The sequence below is a fragment of the Abramis brama genome (assembly GCF_963993115.1).
Source record: "Abramis brama genome assembly, chromosome: 16".
NCBI classification, from domain to species: Eukaryota; Metazoa; Chordata; class Actinopteri; order Cypriniformes; family Leuciscidae; genus Abramis; species Abramis brama.
The window spans coordinates 30,297,884-30,320,310 of record NC_139978.1 but is presented as its reverse complement, the minus strand read 5'-3'; the positions used below and the strand labels follow the sequence as shown (position 1 = coordinate 30,320,310).

Below are 22,427 nucleotides of genomic sequence, written 5' to 3'. Positions count from 1 at the left end.
AAAAGTTGCTCCAACTACTTTAATGCATGTATGGTGTGAAGTGACGTTGAGCAACGAGCGAAAAAAGGTTGACATGGAGCAACTAAATCTCAAACCTCTTGGGAATCACCCATTTTAAACAAACGCCGAACAAAGCTTGTAATAAAACATGAATCAACATTAGCTCGGCTTTTCGGAGATGGCGAGAACTGAGGGATTTAAAAAGTTGTAAAAGCGATGCGGAGATGGCGTTTTTATTACTCAACAGGTGAGTAAGAGATTTTATTAAACAGATAAATTGCCTTATGTATCTCTGTAAGTTCATTGTAAATGCATTGTGTATTGTGAAGGGTCATTTCATCCGCAGTCATGCAGAGCCACAAAATGTGCATGCAATGTTATTTTTTAACCTCTAGAGGGCCAAAAGTTACATAGCGTACCTTTAACTGAAACTAACTTCATTTCAACTAACTTCATATCATTTTAACTTGATCTAGTAAAATAGCTAAAACTGGAATAAAAATGAAAAACTATGTAGACATTTAAAAATATATATATTAAAAACAACAAAATAATTTCCGCATATAGATGACAATGTTGTCAAAACGATCCCCGTTCACACAGACCCGAGAAAAATCTACTATAGACTGAACATGTAATATGCCCGTGCATAACGTAACAGTTTTCACAAATACGCAAGTTTGGTAGTTTACGCGGAGACAATAAATAACTATAACGATATAGTTCTAAAAATTGATAAATAACTTAATTCTAAATATAGAATAGCAGACTACTGGCCTGGCATGAATAATACAGCGTTTATTTATATCCGTGTGAACGGGGATCATTTTGACAACGTTGTCGCCAGTATTCGAAAAACTTTTAGTACATCATTGTTGTGTAAACGTACCCATATTTTATCTACAATGTTGAGACATGTGGTAAACAATACAGGAAACACAAAAACAAGACAGCAAACCCATTTTATTATTCCATAATAAATAAAAAAGAAAAATATCTAAAATAACACACAAAAAGATAAGAGTTCATGAATATTTCTGGGTTTGTCGTTTCTCTGCACTCCATATTCATTTGATCCAAATCCACAATTTTTGTGCTCCCTAAGGTCTCCGGTCCTCCATAACAGCCAGGCCTTCACGGTTCAGGAGGAGATGTCCACCACACACTTGATATAGATCGTGTCATCCTTGCAGTATGCGTGCTTAGGCGACCTCAATTTCACCAGAGGGAAGAAGAGGGGGCACCCGCTGGCCACATTCATCTCTGAGACGGGCCGGTGGAAAGAGGCAGAGGAGAGGTCGGGGCGGAAAGCGTCGATGACGTGCTCCCTCTGGTTCTGATCTATGAAAAAGAACGTAACCTGCCAGGTACATGCAGGAGAAGTCAGTGGAAGGTCATGGAAAATGCTGATGCCACATGATTGAGGAACCAAAGCAGAAGCCACTATTAAAGGGGTCACATCATACATTTATTATTTCATTCCTTGTCCTGAAGTGCACTTAGTAAGGTTTTTTGCACCATAAACAGTTTAATTTAGTTTTTCATGACCCTTTTCCACTCTCTTACCCTTTAAGAAATTTCAGGCCATTAAAAATGTAATCTTCAATGTGAAATTTTGAACTGCCCCATCATTCAATAGCAGAAAAGCAATCAATTCTACAAAGTGCTGTTAAACTGGTCAAATCAGACTAAAAAAAAAAAAAAAAAAAAAATTATAATAATAATTTGACCCAAAAAGTATTACCTATAAACCAGAATATAAGTGTAATATATATAACATAAATAAGTAAAGTGTCAGTGATGTACGTCTTCATATTAGGTATACTAAACATGCACACATGAGATGTTAATGCACTTCAGTGCTCACGGTGTTCTGTCCTCTTGAGACAAAACTGAAGAAGGACAGTTCAATATGTGAACAGCATTGTAATCGATTTGTTTGGCCTTGGACTTATGGACAGTTATTTTAGTATTTTTTATATACTGTATACAGTACTGTGCAAAATTCTAAGACACGTTTGTATTTTCACCAGAAAAACATGGTTTTAAGCCAGTTATTAATAACGTCTGCTGTTGTGTGTCAGTTGGAAATATCAATTTACATATCCAAACATTCCTTTTGTCATTTATTGTAATAATCGAGAGACAAAAGATTTTTGTATGAACAAGGAGTCTGACAACAGCTGGTATGATCCACACTGAGATCTGATCTCGCCATCATCGAGTCCATCTGGGATTACATGAAGAAACAGATTTTAGAGACGTTACCACAGTTCTTTAGGATTCAGTCTGTCTCAATTTCTTCTGTTTCTTTATGTAATCCCAGACAGCTGATGATGGTGAGATCAGATCTCCGTGTGGATTTGTCTGCTGTCAGACTCCTTTTGCATACAGAAATCACACTGGATTGTTACAATTAATGACAAAAGGAATGTTTGGAAATGCAAACTGATATTTCCTACTGACACACTACAGCAAAAGATATAAATAACTGGCTTAAAACCATTTTTTGGGGGGTGAAAATACTAACGTTCCTAAGACTTTTGCACAGTACTGTCTGTGGCGAGCAGGACGGGGCCGAGAGCTGTGGGAGCGGAGCGAGGCCGATGAGCACCACCTGCGCGCCACACCGGTCTCTGGTCTCACGGAGGAGCTCCGGAAGGATAAAAGCAGGAGTGACGACAGTGCAAGATGAGAGAGGACCTGGCCTGGACCTTATGTTATGTTTTATTATGTATACAGCAGCCATTTGATGTCTCTTTAATGATTAAACTTTACATTGATTACTCCCCGGTTCCCGCCTCCTTCTTCCCTGAACTTTAAATTTTGTAACAATATACTGTTATAATATTTATTATTATTTTAAATAAGCTTTTATTTTTATATTTTCCTTTCTTTTCTTTTTTTTGTAATGTGATTTTGTCATATTTTTTATTTTTATTTCAACTTACACTTATTTTATTTCTAAGTCTACTGTTTTATATTTATATATTTAATTCAGCTTTATTTCAATGAACGAAAACAACTTTTAATAGTTTAATTTTAGTTAACAATAACAACGCTGCTTTTGGATCTAGATAAAAAAAAGCTAATATAATCTAAAAGATAATTTAGGTAAATTTTTTTGTTAGTTTTGATTTTTGTACTAAAAAAAAAAAAAAAAAGAAAGCCAGCTATTGAAATGAATGGTTCAATTATTATTATTATTATTATTTTTTAAGTGTGGTAACACATTACAATAAGCTCATTAACCAGCAATGAGCAAAATATTTATACTGCATTTATTAACATTTGTTAAAACAAATGATCATGTTAGTTCACAGTACATTAACTAATGTAAATAGATATAACTTTTGATCTTAAAAATGTATTAGTAAATGTGTAAATTAGCATCAACTAAGATTAATAAATGCTGTAGAAATATTGTTCAATGTTAGTTTACATTACCTAATATAGTTAACTAATGTTAACAAATGAAACCTGACCGTATTGTAAAGTGTTATCCAAACCGTCTTGTACGACTAGTCAGGATGTTTTGAGTTAATTTGTGATATAATTTAATAGTACATCAATGCTTTTTATTTCAAAAGATCAAGGATAATTTGTTTCCTCATGATATGACTCCTTTAATGTGTGAATTCAGCATAAACAACACAATGTGCATTAAGCGATTGATTAATTCACTGATTGACAGCTTGATTATAGCAGTTTACCTTGTGTCTGAACGGCCATGAGAGAATGGGGTCATATTCTCCTTTCATTATAACAAAGAAAAGAGAGATGTGCGTTCCCTTTCCAACCCCATCTCCGTTCAAATAGAGCCGCATGCACACTTTAAATCCATACCTGGCGGTATAGAAAGCTGAAAAACAAAGCATTGTCATTGTTATGTGAAGCGTGATGGGCTTTAGTTAAAACTCTTAAAAATAGCAGCAGATAACCAGAGAGCTTCTTTCATCTCAGAAATCAAACGTGTGGCTTCCTTTTGCTGACTGTTGTATCGGCGGAACAGTTATTCTGATAGCCTATTTTTTTTAATGACGGGAAAGAAAACAAGTCAATTAAATTACCTTCAGTTGTTCTCTTTCAGTCTTTCTCTTTCTCAGTCTTCCTGTCTATTACAGTTGTGTTCACACAGACACATGCCCACTGGGCAAACAACCCCATTTCAGTCTTTATAACTGCTCCACATTCACATCTGCTTTTTTTGCTTTCCCGTTCGCTGGTACCAACTCAATTTTTAGCACTGGTCTTAAGAATGAGCATCGATTCTACCTCAATACAGAATAACAACTAACATTCATTCAACGCAGCTCTCCTGATGAGTCCAGTCTGATGCATTAAAGTATTCAGCGCCGGCAAAACTGTTTTGCTTCGGCACAGAAGTGAGGGAGCCTGTGATTGTCAATAATATAAATCAATTATGTCAACTGAAACTGCAAATGGAACATGCTTGGGAAAATAAGGCCCAGGGGAAGATTTTTCTGAATCACAACGTAGATGCAGGCCTGTTCCTTACACAATCTATCATATGATTTGGAATATGATGCAGAGCTCATATGGACAACCCAAACCCATAGTCACCATCTACCTTCATTATATAAAAGAGTAGTGTCGCCCTAATTCCTGAACAAATCATTCCTTTAATTAAACCAAAAACATACAGCGCTACCAGTGTAGTTCGATTCATAAATAAATGAGCCAATTCTTTTGATGAATGACTTAATTAGCATTACCATTTGAATCAGTCTTATATACCTATCGCTTAATGAACTCACTGAATTGGTGAGTGGTTACTGAAAGAAAGAAATAATATATATATATATAATATTATTGATATAATATATAAAACTGTATAAAAAATAATTTAAAAGATGTGTTTTGTATATATTTTTATATATTACATAAATAATATACATTTAGTAATATATATACATAATATTAAATATATATTTATATAAAAGAACACACAAAATTAGAAATTAATACAGATTTTCCAATTCAAGTTGATTTACATAGATGGCAGGAATGGATATATATAAATATTTATATATATATATATATATATATATATATATATATATATATATATATATATATATATATATATATATATATATATATATTATATAAGGGCTGTCAAAAGATTAATTGCGATTAATCGCATCCAAAATAAAAGTTTGTGTTTAAATAATATATGTGAGTGTACTGTGTATAATTAAATTTGTATCTAGAAATACACACACATGCATGTATATATTTAAGAAAAATGTGTTATTTATATATAAAAAAATTATATTTATATATAATATAAATTATATATAAATATATACAGTATATGTATGCAAATATTTCTTAAATATATACATGCATGTGTGTGTATTTATATATACAAAATAATTATACACAGTACACTCACATATATTATTTAAACACAAACTTTTATTTTGGATGTGATTAATCGCGATTAATCTTTTGACAGCCCTAATATATATATATATATACATATATATATATATATATATATATATATATATATATGAAAAATATTATTTATATTATATATAGAAATTTATTAAAAAAAATTATACAAAATCACAAAAGATGTATATGTATGTATATATAAAATTTTGTATATTTTTTATATATTATATAAATAATATATATTTAGTATTATATATACATAATATTAAATATATATTTATATAAATTAATACAGATTTCCCAATTCAAGTTGATTTTCATTGTTGATTTCATCAATCAAAATCTGTATACATTTCTTCTTCTTTTGTGTGTTGGACAGAAGAAAGTAAGTCATACGTATCTGTCAATAAAGACGATGTTTATTTTTGGATGAACTCTCCCATTAAGAGCAGTGCAGTGCAGGAGACGTGCTTTGGTACCTGGCGAGTACTGACTGATCTTCTGGCCGCTGGCAGCCTCTCTCAGACTCTGGCTGACATCACACAACCGCCAGAGGAAGGTGCCATCATACGAGACGTCCTGCTGGGCGCTGATACACTGCTGCAATGAAGTGATGTGAATGTCTTTCCTGACCAGCCTCTGCTGCAGCTCGGCTACCTAAAATGTAATGGAAAACCATTATCGTAGATGAATCACACAAAGGTACAGATTGGCTCACTGCAAAAGCATAAAATTAATGTATCATAATGGACCTTCAGAGCTGGTTTAGGTCAGGCGCCTTGTGCGAGACACTTCGAAATATAGAAACAGAACGAGATAGCTGCATCCTATTAGACACATTCTTTTTTTTCTCGACAGCACTTGGAGAACTGTCACACAAATCTATTTTCTACCATTCATTCCCCTCTCATCCATACTTCAACTTATCTCTTCATTTTCAGCACTTCAGGAGTGTCATCTCAGCTCGTGCGTGTTAAATAACCCCTCCAGGTCGAGAGACAGAACACAGCCATAATCATTTGTTATAAGCACAGGGACAAATACATTATCATTCAGACCCCCAAAAAACGAATACCTTTGTTAGTTTTATGCGAGTTCTTATTTAAACCATGAATAATGCGACCCAGAGGCTACAAATAAAAAACACATCACAGGAAACAAATGTTTTCCAAAGACTCCTATGTAGCATTTTAGCTCTTTTGTAACACAGACACATTCATTAGCTCCAACCACACTGCAGATTCACAGCATGAGATCAATGCCTAGTTAACTGCAGGACACATCAAAGTAATGAAATCTGTTGTTGCTATTTACACACAGTGGAAAGCAAGTGCTTTGATTTTGATAATCCGGGATGGAAATAATGTGATATCAGGGTTGTGCACCTTTCAGAAGTGAATTGAATTCCTGACATTTGAAATGAGGTAGCAGGATGCAGAATAGTAATTTGATTTTTAATTTAGATAGAATTAAAATAAAATGAAATTCAGCATGAATTAGCCATGAACGTTATCATATGAGGTATTTCCAGAAACATTAGATGTCATTAATGATGTTAAGGGCAATTTGTTTATAGCTTACTATATTTCGTTATCAGTGGATTCAAATTTAGATTTTTTGACCAAATTTAGATCTGAAAACAATGTCATGGACATTTTGTGGTGATTTATGACATTTTATGAATTATTTTGATAATGCTGAACTTAGTTTTAAGAAATACTACAGTTAAAAAGTTTTATTTTGAAAGAAATTAATACTTTTATTCAGCAAGGACGCATTAAATTGTTCACTTAATCGCATACAAATGTTCACTTAATCTTTAATATTTAGCTACTTTATGATAGAAATGCTATTACAGCCACAGTAATTTCTTGAACAAGAATATGTGGACGTCAGAGCCACTTATTTTTATTTTTGAAATCGTAATGTACAGTTTGCATATTTAGAGAATGTTGGGGTAGGTTTATAAATTATTTACCTTATAAATCTGATGAAATGGCGCACATTGCATTCCCAGATGAACGTTATAGGCAACCCAAACGCACAGCATATGCAGAGATGGAGTTTGAGACGCACTCCGCCCATATAAATGATAACAGTTCATGTGGAGCAGCATTTACTGAGAACCGAGCCGCTCTGGGACGCACATAATCTACACGCATTTGAATAATTAAAGCACATATATATTAAACCTGCAGGGCATGTATTTATTTAACTGAATCGTAGCCTTTGTGAATGAACAACAGTTCTATGCTATTGTATGGTTTTTAAATGGTTTTAATAAATTGTGCAGCCTTAGAAAACGGTCTATTAATGCGGCTCATGGATTCTTGTCTCATGGATTCCGTGTCATTTTGCCATACAATCTCTAAAAGTTCCTCAGAAGTTGAAAATCTGCTTTCTTCTTCTTTAAAAAAAAAAAAAAAAACTCATAAAAACCTAATGGCATTTTAAAACTGACCACAGTTTACAAAACCATTTAGAACCATTTAAAGATAAAAATGTCTATACAATCAGTGGCATGAAAAATAACTTACTTTGGTTTCTAAGTGCTCAATGATCTGCTGACTGTTGTCATTGTCCCTCTCCAGTGCAATAACACTGAGCTGCGTCTTCTCCACCTCCCTGTTCAAAGCTGAGATGATGTTCTCCATAACCTGCACTCTCTGCTGTATGGCGTCCAGTTGCTGGCCAACAGCAAGTTCAACCTGATCATCGTGGAGGCTGAAGGCCTTATCGCTCACTCCTGGATCTCCTCCATCGGTCTCGATCTCAATCTCACCCTCAATCGGAGAAGCGAGGGATGCACAACACTGTCCAGGCTGAAGAAAATCAGGGCTTTCGTGTTGGCCTCGATCAGCTGGGGAACTCAAGGTACGCTGAAGAGCCCTGGTCACATCCAACAGAAGCTGTAGATGGCCCACATGGCTGCAGGACTCGTGTTCTTTTACTTTGTCTGCATAACCCTGCGATAAAGCGTTGCAGCAAAACATTGTATCATTCCACCACTATATATACTTCCTCCACACACAAACACTAATATATAAAAATATAATCATAAAACAAGATTTTCATCGAGAAGTAAAATTGTAATGGAAATTGTTTTCAGAGAATAGGCCTATGTTTTCAAAGCATATATTAATTTATATTTATTCATTGTACGTTTTTGTTACACTATTGTAAAATTTTGTTTATTTTTTTAAACATAAATTTAACAAAACTCTTTAATTCTATGATTGAATCCACAAGTAGAATAATCCACTTAAATTTACAGCATATCCTTTTTCTGCAAAATATTTGTTTTCTCTATTTTTGCTCATAATTAGAGGGTCAATTTAAGCTCAATTTAAAATGTATTTGTACTGTAAGTACTTTTCACAATAATTATTGTTCCAAATAGCCATACAATTCATCTGAACATGAAACACTTTTTAAATAAAACTTCGTATTTTTTTTTTGTTGTTGTTGTAAAATCCTATTTTTTCGTAAAAAAAACAAAAAAACATTAATTCACTCAAGCTCTTTGTGGACCTCATATAACCCCCTTGGCCCCTGGGGATACCTAGACCAAATTTTGGCAATTTTCACATTTGACATTCATATATTTTGAATCTGACTTAAATGTCCAAAGTTTCTGCTCAATATAAAACTTTTGTTCCACAAAATTATATAGAGAATCTTAATTAACATATAAACAGGAACTATTATTAAAAGACCAACCTTAAAAGAACAACCAACGTCTGAGAAAATGCATGGCTCTTTCTTTTTTGAGCTGCCCGAGTGATTATTCTACAAAGGAAACAGAAACATATTTTAGAATTGTACATGCAATCTCACAATATTCAGTGATCCACCAAAGCCAGCTGTTCTATACCTTTTGCCGTTTATCTGCCTTAGCCGTCTTCTTATCGCTTGAACTGGGACACACATGCTTCTGTGAAGGAATTAGGAAAGTCACATGCACTAGCTACAATGATGAAAGTTCACAAACAATTTTGTCCCACAAACTTTCCAAAACATCTTATTAAGACTTTGAGGCGAGAGACACATTGCATTTGAAGATATCTTGACTAATGTGTTGCGTTTGAAGCTTGATGTCGAAATTCACTGGCTTTCTGCTTTTTTCCCCCTCCTTTTTATTCCTTTAATCTGTCCCGGAGTGCAGGTCCCGATGGGTGAAATAGAAAAAAACCCAGTAATATGGGACAGCAGTAAACACTGGAGACTACATCTGTGGATTAAAACCGAGCCATGGGGCTTCAAGCAAGGGCACGCTGACCCAAAACCACTCTAGCAACAACGAACGAGGCAGAATATCTTGCACTTTGGGCCTATTTGCACAATATCGCCTATGTATCATATTATTTCCACAAATATATACTGTATATATCTGTAGAGAAACTTTGCATTCCCTCAAAAAACATTTGCATTCCCCTAAGAAACTTTGTGTAAACAAACTTTGTGAAACATTTAGCGAGCGAACACAAAGTTTCTCAGGGGAATGCCACACTTCTGCGAGCGCACGCAAAAGCACTGAAATCTATATTTTTTCATATATCTCACATTTTTTCCAATCACTATGTTCTTTTAGGAACTTTTTTTTCTAATTTTAGGCATAAATCTAACCAAATGTAGTAAGATGTATGCTTAAAACAATAAAGCAGTAAAAGAAAAACTATTGTCTTAATTCTTAATATCGTACAATTATCTTATTCTAAGAATATAAATAAGTTTATAACAAATTTTCACTGTAGATAAACTAGATAGATTTTTTTGGAGGGTACACAGCCCCAATGATCATTTTCTAAGCTTACCTGGAGTTCTCTCGGTGTCAGGACACCAGCACAAGAGGAACATGTGGTCTTGTTGTTGGGACAGCCTCTCTCCAGATGCGTGGCCAGTGTCTTCCTCTGCACCATTATGCCACACCCAATATTGCAAGGGATCAGGGCATACTCACATTGACTCTGATGGTCCTGTTAAATGAGTAATTAAGCATATTAAAGGGATAATTCAACTAAAATGTGAACGTTAATTGAATTTATTGTGAACATGTATGCTTTTTTCTTTGGAAATGTTTTATCCAAAAATCTTCATGCTGCTCTTTTGAATACAAGGACAGTTCATAATGAATACTCCTATAGAAAACACACACCATAAAACCATAAAAGCACCACTCCGAGAAACATGCCAGTTCAATTTTTGTTCAAAGTTATTGTTTGTCTTTAGCCTTGCACATGTTATCTTTTATGTTTCAGTAATGGTGTTTTTGCCAGTTTTACAGCTAGCTAGAGTAACAGTTGGTTACAATAACTTGTCGCTATATGAAAAAAAGCTTGAAGATTCTTCAAAGTTTATTTTCTACAGCAGAAAATATAATAATAACAGCGTCCAGAGGGTGAGAGTGAGTAAAAAATGACAGAATTTTCATATTTTGGAGAACTATTCCAATAAGCAACTATGATTACTACAAATTAGATAATGCTACTTTATTTCCATACACTTAATGACAGCATTATCTAATTACAACCATAACCTCTAAAAAGCACAACCTACATGTTTCTATTTTAATAGGGAGCTTGTGAACAATGATATTCTCAAAAGGCTTTCAGACTCTCTTGAGTAAAGAACGAAGGTAGAAACACAAAAGGCTTCCATTAGGCAGCCGTGAGGGTCAAAGTCATCGATATTTCTACAGTCTCTACACGACAAAACACTGACCTATAAAAGTTGCACACAAGGCTTTTCAAAACCTAAAGTATGAGTTTATTATTGTTCTATCAGACTGAGGATTGATTCACTACGCTGGACAACATCTGCACAACAGCTATATGATTAATGACTTAATGGCTGGTTCATGTTATGAAATGACTACAAAGCCACCATGTTATAGGATTCCCGTAAAATAGCATCTTGTGGTTGTAACAAAGTATGACTGCCTGCCAACTCGTTTCAACGGGTTCCTATGATTTAACAATGTGATAACAGAAGTTGCTAATGTGATCAATAAAAGCCCCATAATCCACATTGATTTTGACTCAGCCAAGTGTAAAAGACATTTGAGAGCATTACAGTGTTCCCGATAGCTTTGTAGGTTTTACATGAATGTGTACCAGCCCGTGAACAGCCCTGATCTCTGGTCTTACATAAATTAACTCGATGTTCTAATCTTAAGTGCAATGGAAAGCGCTAGACTTTATCTGACGGCTCGGGAAGTGGCTCAGAGCATGATCTTCACATCAGGACCTGAGAAGCTCAAAAAAACATTTAATGTGCTATAAATTAATACATCATTTAGAAGAAAATCTCATAAATTGATTAAAGCCTTGATCACTGACCTGAATACACACCGTAAAGTGCATTAAAGATTCATATACGACTAACTCAGTGCATGCAGATATACGATAAGAGTATCTATAATCTTATCATGAATTAGTAATTTCTATAACAAAAACAGAAAAGTACCTCAAAGTTCTTCAGGGTGCTTCTCCAGGGGCAGCCTTGGTTAGCGCAGTGAACTTTCAGATCCAAAATTTCTTTATTGATAGCCGCATCATTGTAGAACTGCAGAGGGGAAATTATGATAACTTTCCGAAAAATGAGTCATGATTCTTCCACTGTCTAATGCCATACATTGACATTTAGCCTTCATAAGAAATGTGAATGTAAACACATTCGCTATTACATTTGTGTGAAGACATAAATCACCTAAGATGATAGATAAGACAGACAGATAGACATATAGATTAAAGGTTTTGCTTACTTGGTCAAGAGTCAGTAGTACACTAGTGTCACTCTCAACACTGGGATCTTCTTCTTTACACTTTGTGCACACAAGGTCCTTGTTGTTTCTGAAATTGAAGCATTTATTAATGACATTTAGGCTACATTTAAGTCATTTAGCACATACCCTCATCCATAGCAATTTACAGTTTATTTTCTCACTTTATAAACGAACTAAGTTCTGTAGCCACACACACATTGTATGGGGACTTTCCATAGAAATAATTATATTTATACTGCACAAACTGTATATTCTATCCCCTTACACTAACCCTACCCCTAAACCCACCCATCACAGAAAACGTTATGAATTTTTACATTTTCACACACATACATATGGCAAGGCACATAAAGTATACTAGTTATACCACTTTGGTAAGTTAGTCATCGCCCAGTGATTGATTAAGCCATAATTATCACCATAACGTACAATTACTATCAAAACCGAAAATGAAATCAGTGGCCATGCAAGCCATGTCTTGTGTGTGTGTCGTCATGAAACACTAGCTGTTCTGAACTATTCTCTTACCTGACCAGCCAGTTGACGCACGCGAGGCAGTAGCGGTGACCACACACCGTTTGACGCGCTTTATTCAAGACATTATTACAGTTGCTGCACAAATACTTCTCTTTGGGAACCTCATCGCAGATGCTCTGAGGAAAACCCGACGGGTACTCGTTCTCACCCGGTGTGGACGAAACCCCGTTTAACGACGGGTCTGAAGTAACGTTAGCTGATCCAGAAGCCATTGAGCTTTTAAATGAAATGTCTGTACCAACAGCACGTTATAATATATTGATATGCTTTTGACTTTTTGGTTTTGTACCCACGGTAGAAAAACACCACGGGGTTCCCCCCTTTCAAACACCCGGAAATATTATTGCGCTGTTTTTCCGCCCACTTATCAGATACATTGCTTTGGATCTTGCTGATAATAAACTGAAAAGGCTACAAAATAAGAAGACAAAGAAAAAAGTGTGGACTAAATCATGAGTAAAAGTGATAACACCGCATGTAAACACTGGCTGTCTCCTGAAAGCATAGTGAGCGTACTAAAAAAAAGTATGAAAAAAGCTTTCTCGACCCCGCCTACAGTCAGAGCGTTCATTTACAACGCGCGTTCTGTTCAGAAAGTGAAAACGGTGATCTCTGTGGGTTTTTTTGTTTTGTTTTGTTTTTTCAATGTTTTTTTTTTTTTTTACTTTACACAATACCTAAAACCTGCCATGGCATAGATAAGCTAAAAAGGCTGAAGTCATTTAATTATTCATGAACAAATAGCCTAGCCTACATGAAAGTGAAACATATTGAAAGTGAAATTTGCAATGAATCCATAGAACCGATTTACAAAAGCAGTCTGTGCGTTCACGAATCGGACTGAATCTAAAACCGAATGAACGGAACTCTGTGAACCGAGACCTGTCCGGTTCGTGATGAGTCTCAGTGCATGCCACAATGAGTAACGTGCCGACGATGGCCGTAGCAGGTGAGCAGGCAGCTCTAGGTGTTGAGACACAGCCTCTCTCTTTCTCAGAACTCTTGGCCTCAGTTCACCGTCACATCCGTCAAGACGGAAAGTCCCCACATCTGAGAAACTACCTGCGGTTCCAAAGTGGTGGACACGTTTTTATTTTTCATCTTCACTCACTGTTAATCATAAATGGCATGTCGGACGTAGCTACTGTATTCACGTCATAAATTGTAGAGCCATAAAAAAAGAGAGATAGAAAAAAGAGAGAGCGAGAGAATCTGTATTAGCCTATGCAATAATTCAAGAGTGACGGTCTCATGCCATGCATGAATATATTTTGTTCATTACGCTTTGCAAAGCGTCCTTTGCCTCATTTAATGTATATATAAACAATAATAATATTATTATTATTATTAAATAATGATGCTAATAATAATAGTAATAATAATTATTAATATTATAGCAATAATATTATCGTGGAGTAGGCTAGGCTACAGTTTTTTCATCATTTCGGCTATACTATTCCATTAAATAAAATCAAGACTTTATGCACACCAGTGAACTTTTTATCATCTGCTGTTCATTTCAGTTTGTGAAATGAAGATGAAGTAATCCTTAATGAGATTTTGACCAAAAGTGGAGCTGCTGGTGATAAATAACTCATGCAGTGATACATTTGCAGTGTCATTTATGCTCTGTAGAACTTGTCATGTTTTGTCTCTGACCTTCACGCTTGGAATATTTGACTATACAAATGGCCTAAAGATTATTGATCATGTTAAATGAGCAGCATTTCATTTTAAGATAGAGTGGAAAAACCCTCAGAAGACCTTATTTACTTTCTACTCAGACAGGAATCTCCCACTTTTATAGCATGCTGTTACAATATTTGACATGCAAAAAAAAGTCATAACAAATCTGCACATCATGTCGACTGACACTAGTCATACTTACAGCGGGTTACAAAAATATTTTTTTCACTTCAACCTGTGATGCACTTTAACGCCAAATAAACTTTATGAAAGTTGCAGATAATTGCTGATAAATAGTGAATAATTGTCTTGTGAAACGCTTTTACATGGTACATACATTCTTATGACAGCAGATTAGACGATAAGAGAGTGAGGGAAGGAGAGCAAGAGAGATAATTTTTGCTAAAGAGGGTGGTCAGGGGGTTTCAATATCTGGTTGAGGGGATTAATGACTTGGGTAAAACTATTCACCTCTACAAGGGACATTCCTCACCTCAAATCAATTACTCTGTAATAGGAGAGCAGGGCTATGCTGGCCTGTTTTTCATTAAACGGCAATCACATGAGGTACCAGTGCATCAAAATGACTGCAGCAGGTGGCTGGTGAGGGGCCCGAGAGGTTTCCTTGAAAAAGAAGATGTTTGTACCCTCATGAATCACTGTGAGAGGATGCAATCCAATAATACAGAAACCTCATGATGCAAAAGCTTAAAATGCGATGGACCTTATCGATCTGGCTGTTTGGGAGGCCCCAAACGACAACGTCTAGTGTGCTGGAAACAGAGGGGCGAAGTTTAGGGCAGCATCTTCTGTAAATCTGTCTGGGTGGAAGACGAGTATGGGTGTTAAGGATATTGGAGGAAGGAGATAAGCAGCCAGATGTGTTTATGACTTGCTGAGTGTTGAATATCTGAAGTGTTACATCAGCACGCCTCTCGCTTCTGATGCATCCTTCACTTGGTTTTCATTTTGAGTTCTGCTGAGTAGATGCACATCATTCTAACGGTTCCTGCAACACGGATACTGCAACTGTTCTTGGAATCTAGACCTGCAGAGTCATTCTCTTACAAACTTTAACCACATAGCCTACTGTATTATACGAGATATGAGTGAATCTCACAAAACAAGAATCAAGAATATATAGAACATCAGTAAGATTTTTTTATAGCAACTAATACTTTTATTTAGCAAGGATGCATAAAATTGATCAAAAGTGACGTAAAGATGCTTATGTTATAAAAGATTTCAAATAAATGCTGCTCTCTTGAACTTTCTATTAATCAGAGAAAAATTAAAATGTAGCTTTTCACAAATATATTACACAGCATCACTATTTTCAACATTGATAATAATAAGAAATGTTTATTGAGCACAAAATCAGCATATTAGAATGATTTCACGAAGAAATTACATTTTTAAATATATTAAAATAGTTGTTTTTCTGTATTATTGTTCAAATAAACGCAGCCTTAGTGCGCATTAGAGACTATTTAAAAAAATCTTACCAACCCCAAACTTTTGAATGGTATATAGTTCTTAAAGAAAATTAACAATTTAGAACAAATGAAAAGAATAAATGAGATGGGGGGAAAAACGATCTGAAAGAGTAAAACCTTTGCATATTGGATTTTTTTAGTGTTTAACAAGGGGCATTGGCAGACTCTATACCGTTTAAATATAAATTGGTGTAAAGTTTCCCTTTGCAGAGCTAGTAACCTTTAAAAACTTTCCATGAGTACTTTCCATGAACTGGGTTATAAGGATGAACTAAATAAATATAATAGGGTCCTAGTGATGTCACTTTCTAGGTGTAAATTTTAAGAAATATATATTTTTAAATAATTTAATAACATACCACAGTGACTTTAATATCAATTCAACAAATGACAAAATGTTGCATTTTAATTTGAATCAAGAAGGTTAATATTTCTGAGGTCGAAATCCAAAATGGAATGTCATCCTTAGAACTAGTTACTTTTCATACTATTTTATGTTAGCTAATAGTTCACCAAGCATATACAAACATGGTACCATTTGTGCCGCTAATGCTTTAAAAAAAAGTATTCGGTCTTAAAACTGTTTTTCAGATTTATATCCAGTCATATACGTTTGGTAACACATAGTTATATTAGGAAATAAAATAAAATGTTAAAAAAGTAGGCTGCAGTCGCCTTATGAAAATGAATGTTGCATGATATTAACCATTTTCCTCTCCATACTCCGTGAGAGTCACATAAAAAGGTGAAATCTCTCCTTTCCTCCATTTAAACATTCATCAGCTGAGAGCCTCATTATGCTATCTGGGCCTGAGATTGGCACTCTAGCCAAATATTTAAAAGCAAGGCAAATGTGATGCGTCACAATATTCACATTAAAAGAAGTTTTCCCTAAGGATTTATTATTGGCCTACCAAATGAGCTGACCTCAGCTGACGTTCACTCCCAAACTGCTAAGGAGGAATTTGTTTTCTTTGAAATGCTGCAGTCACACGAAAGCAAGTATGTTAGAAACTGTGGATGTTTATTAAATGTCACCGTGAACATGAAACACATTTTAATGATCAACAACAAGAAAAAAACTGCTAATACAAGACCATAAAAAATGGCTAGAAATTGAGTCCATTGTAATTCATAGCAGGGCATACCAAGTGTTAAATTGTATACGGTAGATCTGCGTTCGCTTTCATAGCTGGTCACAAATGATGGGTTTGAAGGTTTGGGGGATGTTAGAAGAGCAATGTGTGTAAAGAATGGAAAACATCCTCTTGTCATCCTGGGGTGTTGTTATACTGCAAGACATGCTCAATTTCACGGTTAAATTATTTACATGGATGACTGGCAAGCGCTATCAGCAGGCAGGTGTAGTTTGAGAGGCCATCGGCAGGGGTTCCTGAGTTCCAAGAAGTTCACAGAGAGCAACTAGGGGCCACGAACTGAGAATCTGTATTTCCCCAAAAGCTGTAGCTGTCACACGTTCTGTCCTTTAGCGCGACAAAACCAGTCTCTCTCATTTCAGACCACATTTCACATTTCAACATCAAATTTATTCTAATATACCTGTGGAGAGCAAGAAAAACATGGCATGATGAGGTGCGGGGATGTATTTATTGGCGTTTTCACTTTATTTTGAATGTGCATGCTAGGACAGCTGGAGCATAGAAATCCCTCCTACAGTTTCCAGAGGGAATTGACCGTGAAAGTCAATCTGCATAGCGGCGTTCATCTTAAACAATTTCGCCTCACAGAAATGCCTGCAGTTCTCTTTATTGAGCGAGAATGTGTTACAAACTTGATCAAAACGCATCAGTTTGGTTGGGCTGTGACAGCTGTTTGCTCTGTTGTAGTTTTGAGTTCCTTTGACATTGGTGAATTGGTTTTTCAGTAGGGGTTGGCATTGCAGTATATACGATAAGCTAGCCATTTAAGCATAGATCAGTAAAGCAGGTTGATATTGAAATGCTTCGCATTCTTAAAATACTCTGAGGGATAAGTTATCCTTTGATTCATAAAACTATTTCTTTGATTTCCATCCAATATAGATATAAAAGTGATTGTAAAACATTTCGAAACAGAAATGACTATTTTGATGTTGTTTAAAGTGCAGACAATGTTCATCTTTGACAGGATAATCAATGTACAATCACATCAAATATGAAGATACAAATAAAGTTATGAAACCGATTTTCACATTCTAAACACTGGGTCATCTTAGTTAACATGGACATCGCACAATAAATGGCATTAGTATACAAATAAAACATGTTCAGTATTGTGTTATCAAGACTAATACAAACGCACATAACAACAAAAGTAAATTAATAAAAGGACATTGCAAGTTTATGGGTTGGAAAGGAAACATATGCTCATTGTCAGTGCCTTAAATTAAATAGAAAAAAAAAAAAGTTAGTGAGTCAAGTCTGTATAGATAAAAAAGCAAACAAATACAAAGAGAAGCAACATTAGTTTACCCCAAAATCAGTTCAATCAGTTACTCACCCTCATGATTTGATACAACAGTTCAATAAACAAGAAGATAATACTGAGTAAATTGCATTTTGACAGTATTGCCATATACTTTGTGTACTTTTGCTTCACAAACGAAAATAGATCCATATGAAATATGAAACCCGCAACAGCGGCGGGTAGTGTTTCTTCCTGAATTATTCATTCTTTTGAACAGATCAGGTGAGTGAATGATTCAGTGATTCACTCATAAAGAGACACTTGATCCGTTCTTGTATGAATCAGCATTTATGAACAAAGTGTTCGAGTAAATGATTCAACAATTCAGTCAGCCATTTCTTTCATTCTCGAATGAATCAGTGTACTTGAACATCCTATGATCCATTACTCACTTGAGTAAATGAGTCAATAATTCACCCATAAATAACAGTAATTTGCCCCTATACTGGCATAACGATATGACGTGCAGAAAGAGTCGCTGAAAATCTATTGAACTGTTGTATTGTTTATATTTAGTCTTTGCTAATTCCATTTTATACTTTTAGGAGCCTCCAAAGCAAATCAAGCTATGTCAAAGCATTTGCTACTTGCTACAATATAATAAAATATGTGTGCTTTAAAATGCCTAAATGTAATTTAGATCTTGACCCATTTTAGGGTAAACTATTCCTTTTTATTTCAGAAATTTCCCAATTTATCTCATACAAATGACATTAAATGAATGCATGAGAATAGATTGGTGGCAAACCGAATAAGCTACTGAAACGATCTCCAGGTGATCTGACAATAAAAACAGAAGAGTCAGTCTGTTCACAACAATAAAAGCAGTTCAACCCAAGTTCACTTCTCAGATCTCCTCCAAGCTTAAGCCTTAAGCTCCGTCAATCCATCTCACCCGGATTTCAGGTGAACCCGACCAACTGTGCATAAGATAAAATCTAACACTCTGATAACCGGCAGTAACACCAAAGGGTCACTGTGTTTTTTGAGAGACGTTTAGCTTCTCCATTGATAAACCTTCCACCGACTGACCTGTCAAGAGTGAAAAATGTGCCTGTATTGGCCCATCACTCTGAAAGCCACCACTGTGACACATATTCTCTTTGAGCATCCCTGGTGGTCAATATCGTATTTACTCGACATGTGGGGAAAAGTAGTTACCTCCCAGATATTACAGCGGTGGCTGTACACACCAATAGCAACCTTGTCATGTTTAACTACGAGTTATTGATTAAGCACTGGATGAAAATAACATAGAACAAGCTGCCTCTCTGTCGGATGTTTGAGAAGAGTTAAAAGTCTTTATTTTTTATGAAAAGCTACACATTCTTGCTAAATTTCACAGCTACAGAAGTTTTTTTGTTTTTCTTTTTTTCTTTTCTTTTTTTTTTACACAACAACTACTGATTTTTTTTTCCATTAGTACATTTTTGACAATACCTGCAATGTTTCGTCATAATAATATTCAGAGATGTGAACAGCAGATCAAGAGAAAAACAACAGCCCACTGGGCATTAGCACGAACACTACAAGATGGTGGGAAAACGGGGATTGAAAGATGGATAGAAACAGAAACATGAGAAAGAGGTTGTCGCTATAATGTTCTTGCGTTTCTGCACCGAGTGTCTCTAACACCTACAGCCATCATATGAGTTGTTCTAGTCAAGTTTTCTAGTTCTCGCTCATTTATTCTCCTCCTTGGTCGGCCTGATCTTCATCTCGGTGAACTTCAGCGAGTACTGCCAACCCGTCCAGGACGACCACTCGATGCCGTCGGCGTACGAGGTGTGCTGGCCGCGCAGGTACTGTCCGTTGAGGTTGGAAGTGTGGCAGTTGCGGTACCACCAGGCGCCGTGGTAGAAGGACGCACAGTTATTCTCAGAGTGGTCGTTGTCCTTGTCCTTAGTGGTGAATTTCATCCCGTTGTGTTTAAGCAGCGAGTCGCCTGCAGCGTCAGATCAATGCGTGATGAAAAGAAAGATTGAGAGAGACAGAGGAAGGGTGGAAGCGTGTGATAGACAGGGACGGTGAAGAAAAAAGACAGAAACAAAAGAACAAGTGAGTCACTCAACCGCAACGTCTTTGTTTATGCGTAGTATCATGGAAAGTTTAGAAACTGCAGTACACAAGGTTTCAACAAAGAAGTTATGTTCCAAAACCTAGTGAGCTGCCTTGTTGTCTAAAGTCTACATAAGCAGCTGCCTTCTAAGGCATCAATGGAACCTCAAAACAAGCATAAAAATACACAAATATTAGGTATAATGTCAATTTTTTTCATTTTTTATTACGGTATTTTGAAAAATGTAATTATTATAAATTATTAGGGATGCACCGAATCCAGGATTTGGCTTCCGAACCCTAGGCTTGCACTATGCGCGCTATGCTGGTCGACGTCACGCCGCCGTTGATTACGGGAAGGTGTTTACGTAGGTGGACCGTTTGAATGCAGCAAGCTGTGAGAAAGTGAAAATGGAAAAGTGTTGTTTGGCAGTACTTTCAGTCAAAAGAAGGCGATTCAAGTCGAGCTACATATTCAATTTGCAATGCCGATTTGTCTCGTGGTGGCAAGGACCCTAAACAATACACAACATCGCCGCTTTTAAAACATTTGTGTATGAAACATCCGAAAGAATACGAGCTGTATTGATTGGATCTTGAGATCTTCCCACTTGTCATCCTGGCATAATGTTGGCTATTCTTTTTTTTTTTTTTACAGTTAAAATAAAATAAAATGAAAAATACACTGCTGTGGACATTGTTTACTTCATTAATGTGTTTACTGTGTTAATGGACTCAGAATGGGAGTAGGATTCGGTATTCGGTTACGGATTTGGCAGAATCTTAACCAGTGGATTCGGTATTCGGCCGAACCCCAAAAATCAGGATTCGGTGCATCCCTATAAATTATAAATTATTTTGTAAAATATTTTTGCAATTGACATTAAGGATCTTTTTTTTATTATTATTAAAATTTTAAGCCTGGGACACACCAAGCCGACGTCAGAACTAGCGGCGATGAAACCCGACTGTGTTGTCGCCTCTCGTCAGCTGTGTCGGCTGCGCTTGAACACACCAAAAGGACTAAAGGCGACTGTCAACTAGCATCTGCGTCCTGCGTTTGCGTGTATAAGTACATTTCTATGTCAGAAGGTATCAATAGTCTATTTTCGCCATTCAAAAATGGAAACTGAAACTTCCAATCAGAGTTCTCTTTCTCTAACAGAGGGCCTGATGCCAATTCAACATGCTGAATCAGCCCAAAAACCCTCTGACAAGAGCCAAAACTACGCCGACTGACGAACAAAAACTGCCTGACATTGCCTGACATTGCCGAAGGCCAACCGTCAGCTTGGTGTGTCCCTGCCTTTATAAAGCCAGCATGCAAAGCCAGCATACAAGCATTCTTGTTTGTGCTTGTGTTTTTTGTATTGTATCATTTACAATTTAGTGTTTTAAACCATCCTGTGCTTGAAAATGTGTTTATAATGTAATGTTAATACACTACTGTTCAAAAGTTTGAAGTCATTTAAAAAATAAATAATTTTCAGTCAGCAAGGATGCAATAAATTGATTAATAGTGACAGTGAAGGCTTTTACATTGAAACATATAAATTATATTTGAAACGAATGCTGTTCTTTTGAACTTTCTATTCATCAAAGAATCCTGAAAAAAAAAAATTACAGTTTCCAAAAAAGTAATTAGATATATTTGTTGCGCTCTAAATTGACAAAAAAAAATCATTTTTCTTCAAGTGCGTAGAGCCAAGGTTCTAGTTCTAGTTTCTTAGAGTTTCCAAAAAAGAAAAACATTGATAATATTAAGAAATATTAGACTGATTTTTGAAGGATCATGTGACTCTAAAGACTGGAGTAATGATGCTTAAAATTCAGTGTTGCATCACAGGAATAAATTACATTTTTAAAATATATTAAACTAGAAAATTGTAATATTATTTCACAATATTTCTGTTTTACTAAATTTTCTACCAAAGTAACACAGCCTTGGTGAGCACAAGAGACTTTCAAAAACATTA

The 22,427-nt window shown here is 35.6% G+C and overlaps 2 protein-coding genes across 5 annotated transcripts in view; both read right to left on the bottom strand.

Annotated features, from left to right (window-relative positions):
• Positions 1-943: 943 nt before the first annotated feature.
• Positions 944-13,262, bottom strand: traf1 (TNF receptor-associated factor 1). Its single transcript, XM_084086316.1, has 10 exons — positions 12,737-13,262; positions 12,188-12,275; positions 11,890-11,988; positions 10,239-10,400; positions 9,299-9,358; positions 9,145-9,213; positions 7,962-8,390; positions 5,904-6,081; positions 3,714-3,862; positions 944-1,360 (listed from the first exon to the last, which is right to left on the bottom strand). The coding sequence occupies exons 1-10, from the start codon at positions 12,955-12,957 to the stop codon at positions 1,142-1,144; spliced, it is 1,674 nt and encodes a 557-aa protein (XP_083942442.1). The 5' UTR covers positions 12,958-13,262; the 3' UTR covers positions 944-1,141.
• Positions 13,263-18,890: 5,628 nt separating this feature from the next.
• fibcd1a (fibrinogen C domain containing 1a) overlaps positions 18,891-22,427 on the bottom strand; it is a 118,714-nt gene continuing 115,177 nt past the window's right edge. For all 4 annotated transcript variants that reach the window (XM_084138876.1, XM_084138875.1, XM_084138877.1 and 1 more), the window contains one exon: positions 18,891-20,338. In XM_084138876.1, coding sequence (XP_083995002.1) covers positions 20,076-20,338 — 263 coding nt within the window. In that variant the 3' untranslated portion in view covers positions 18,891-20,075. The remainder of the gene's footprint in view (positions 20,339-22,427) is intronic.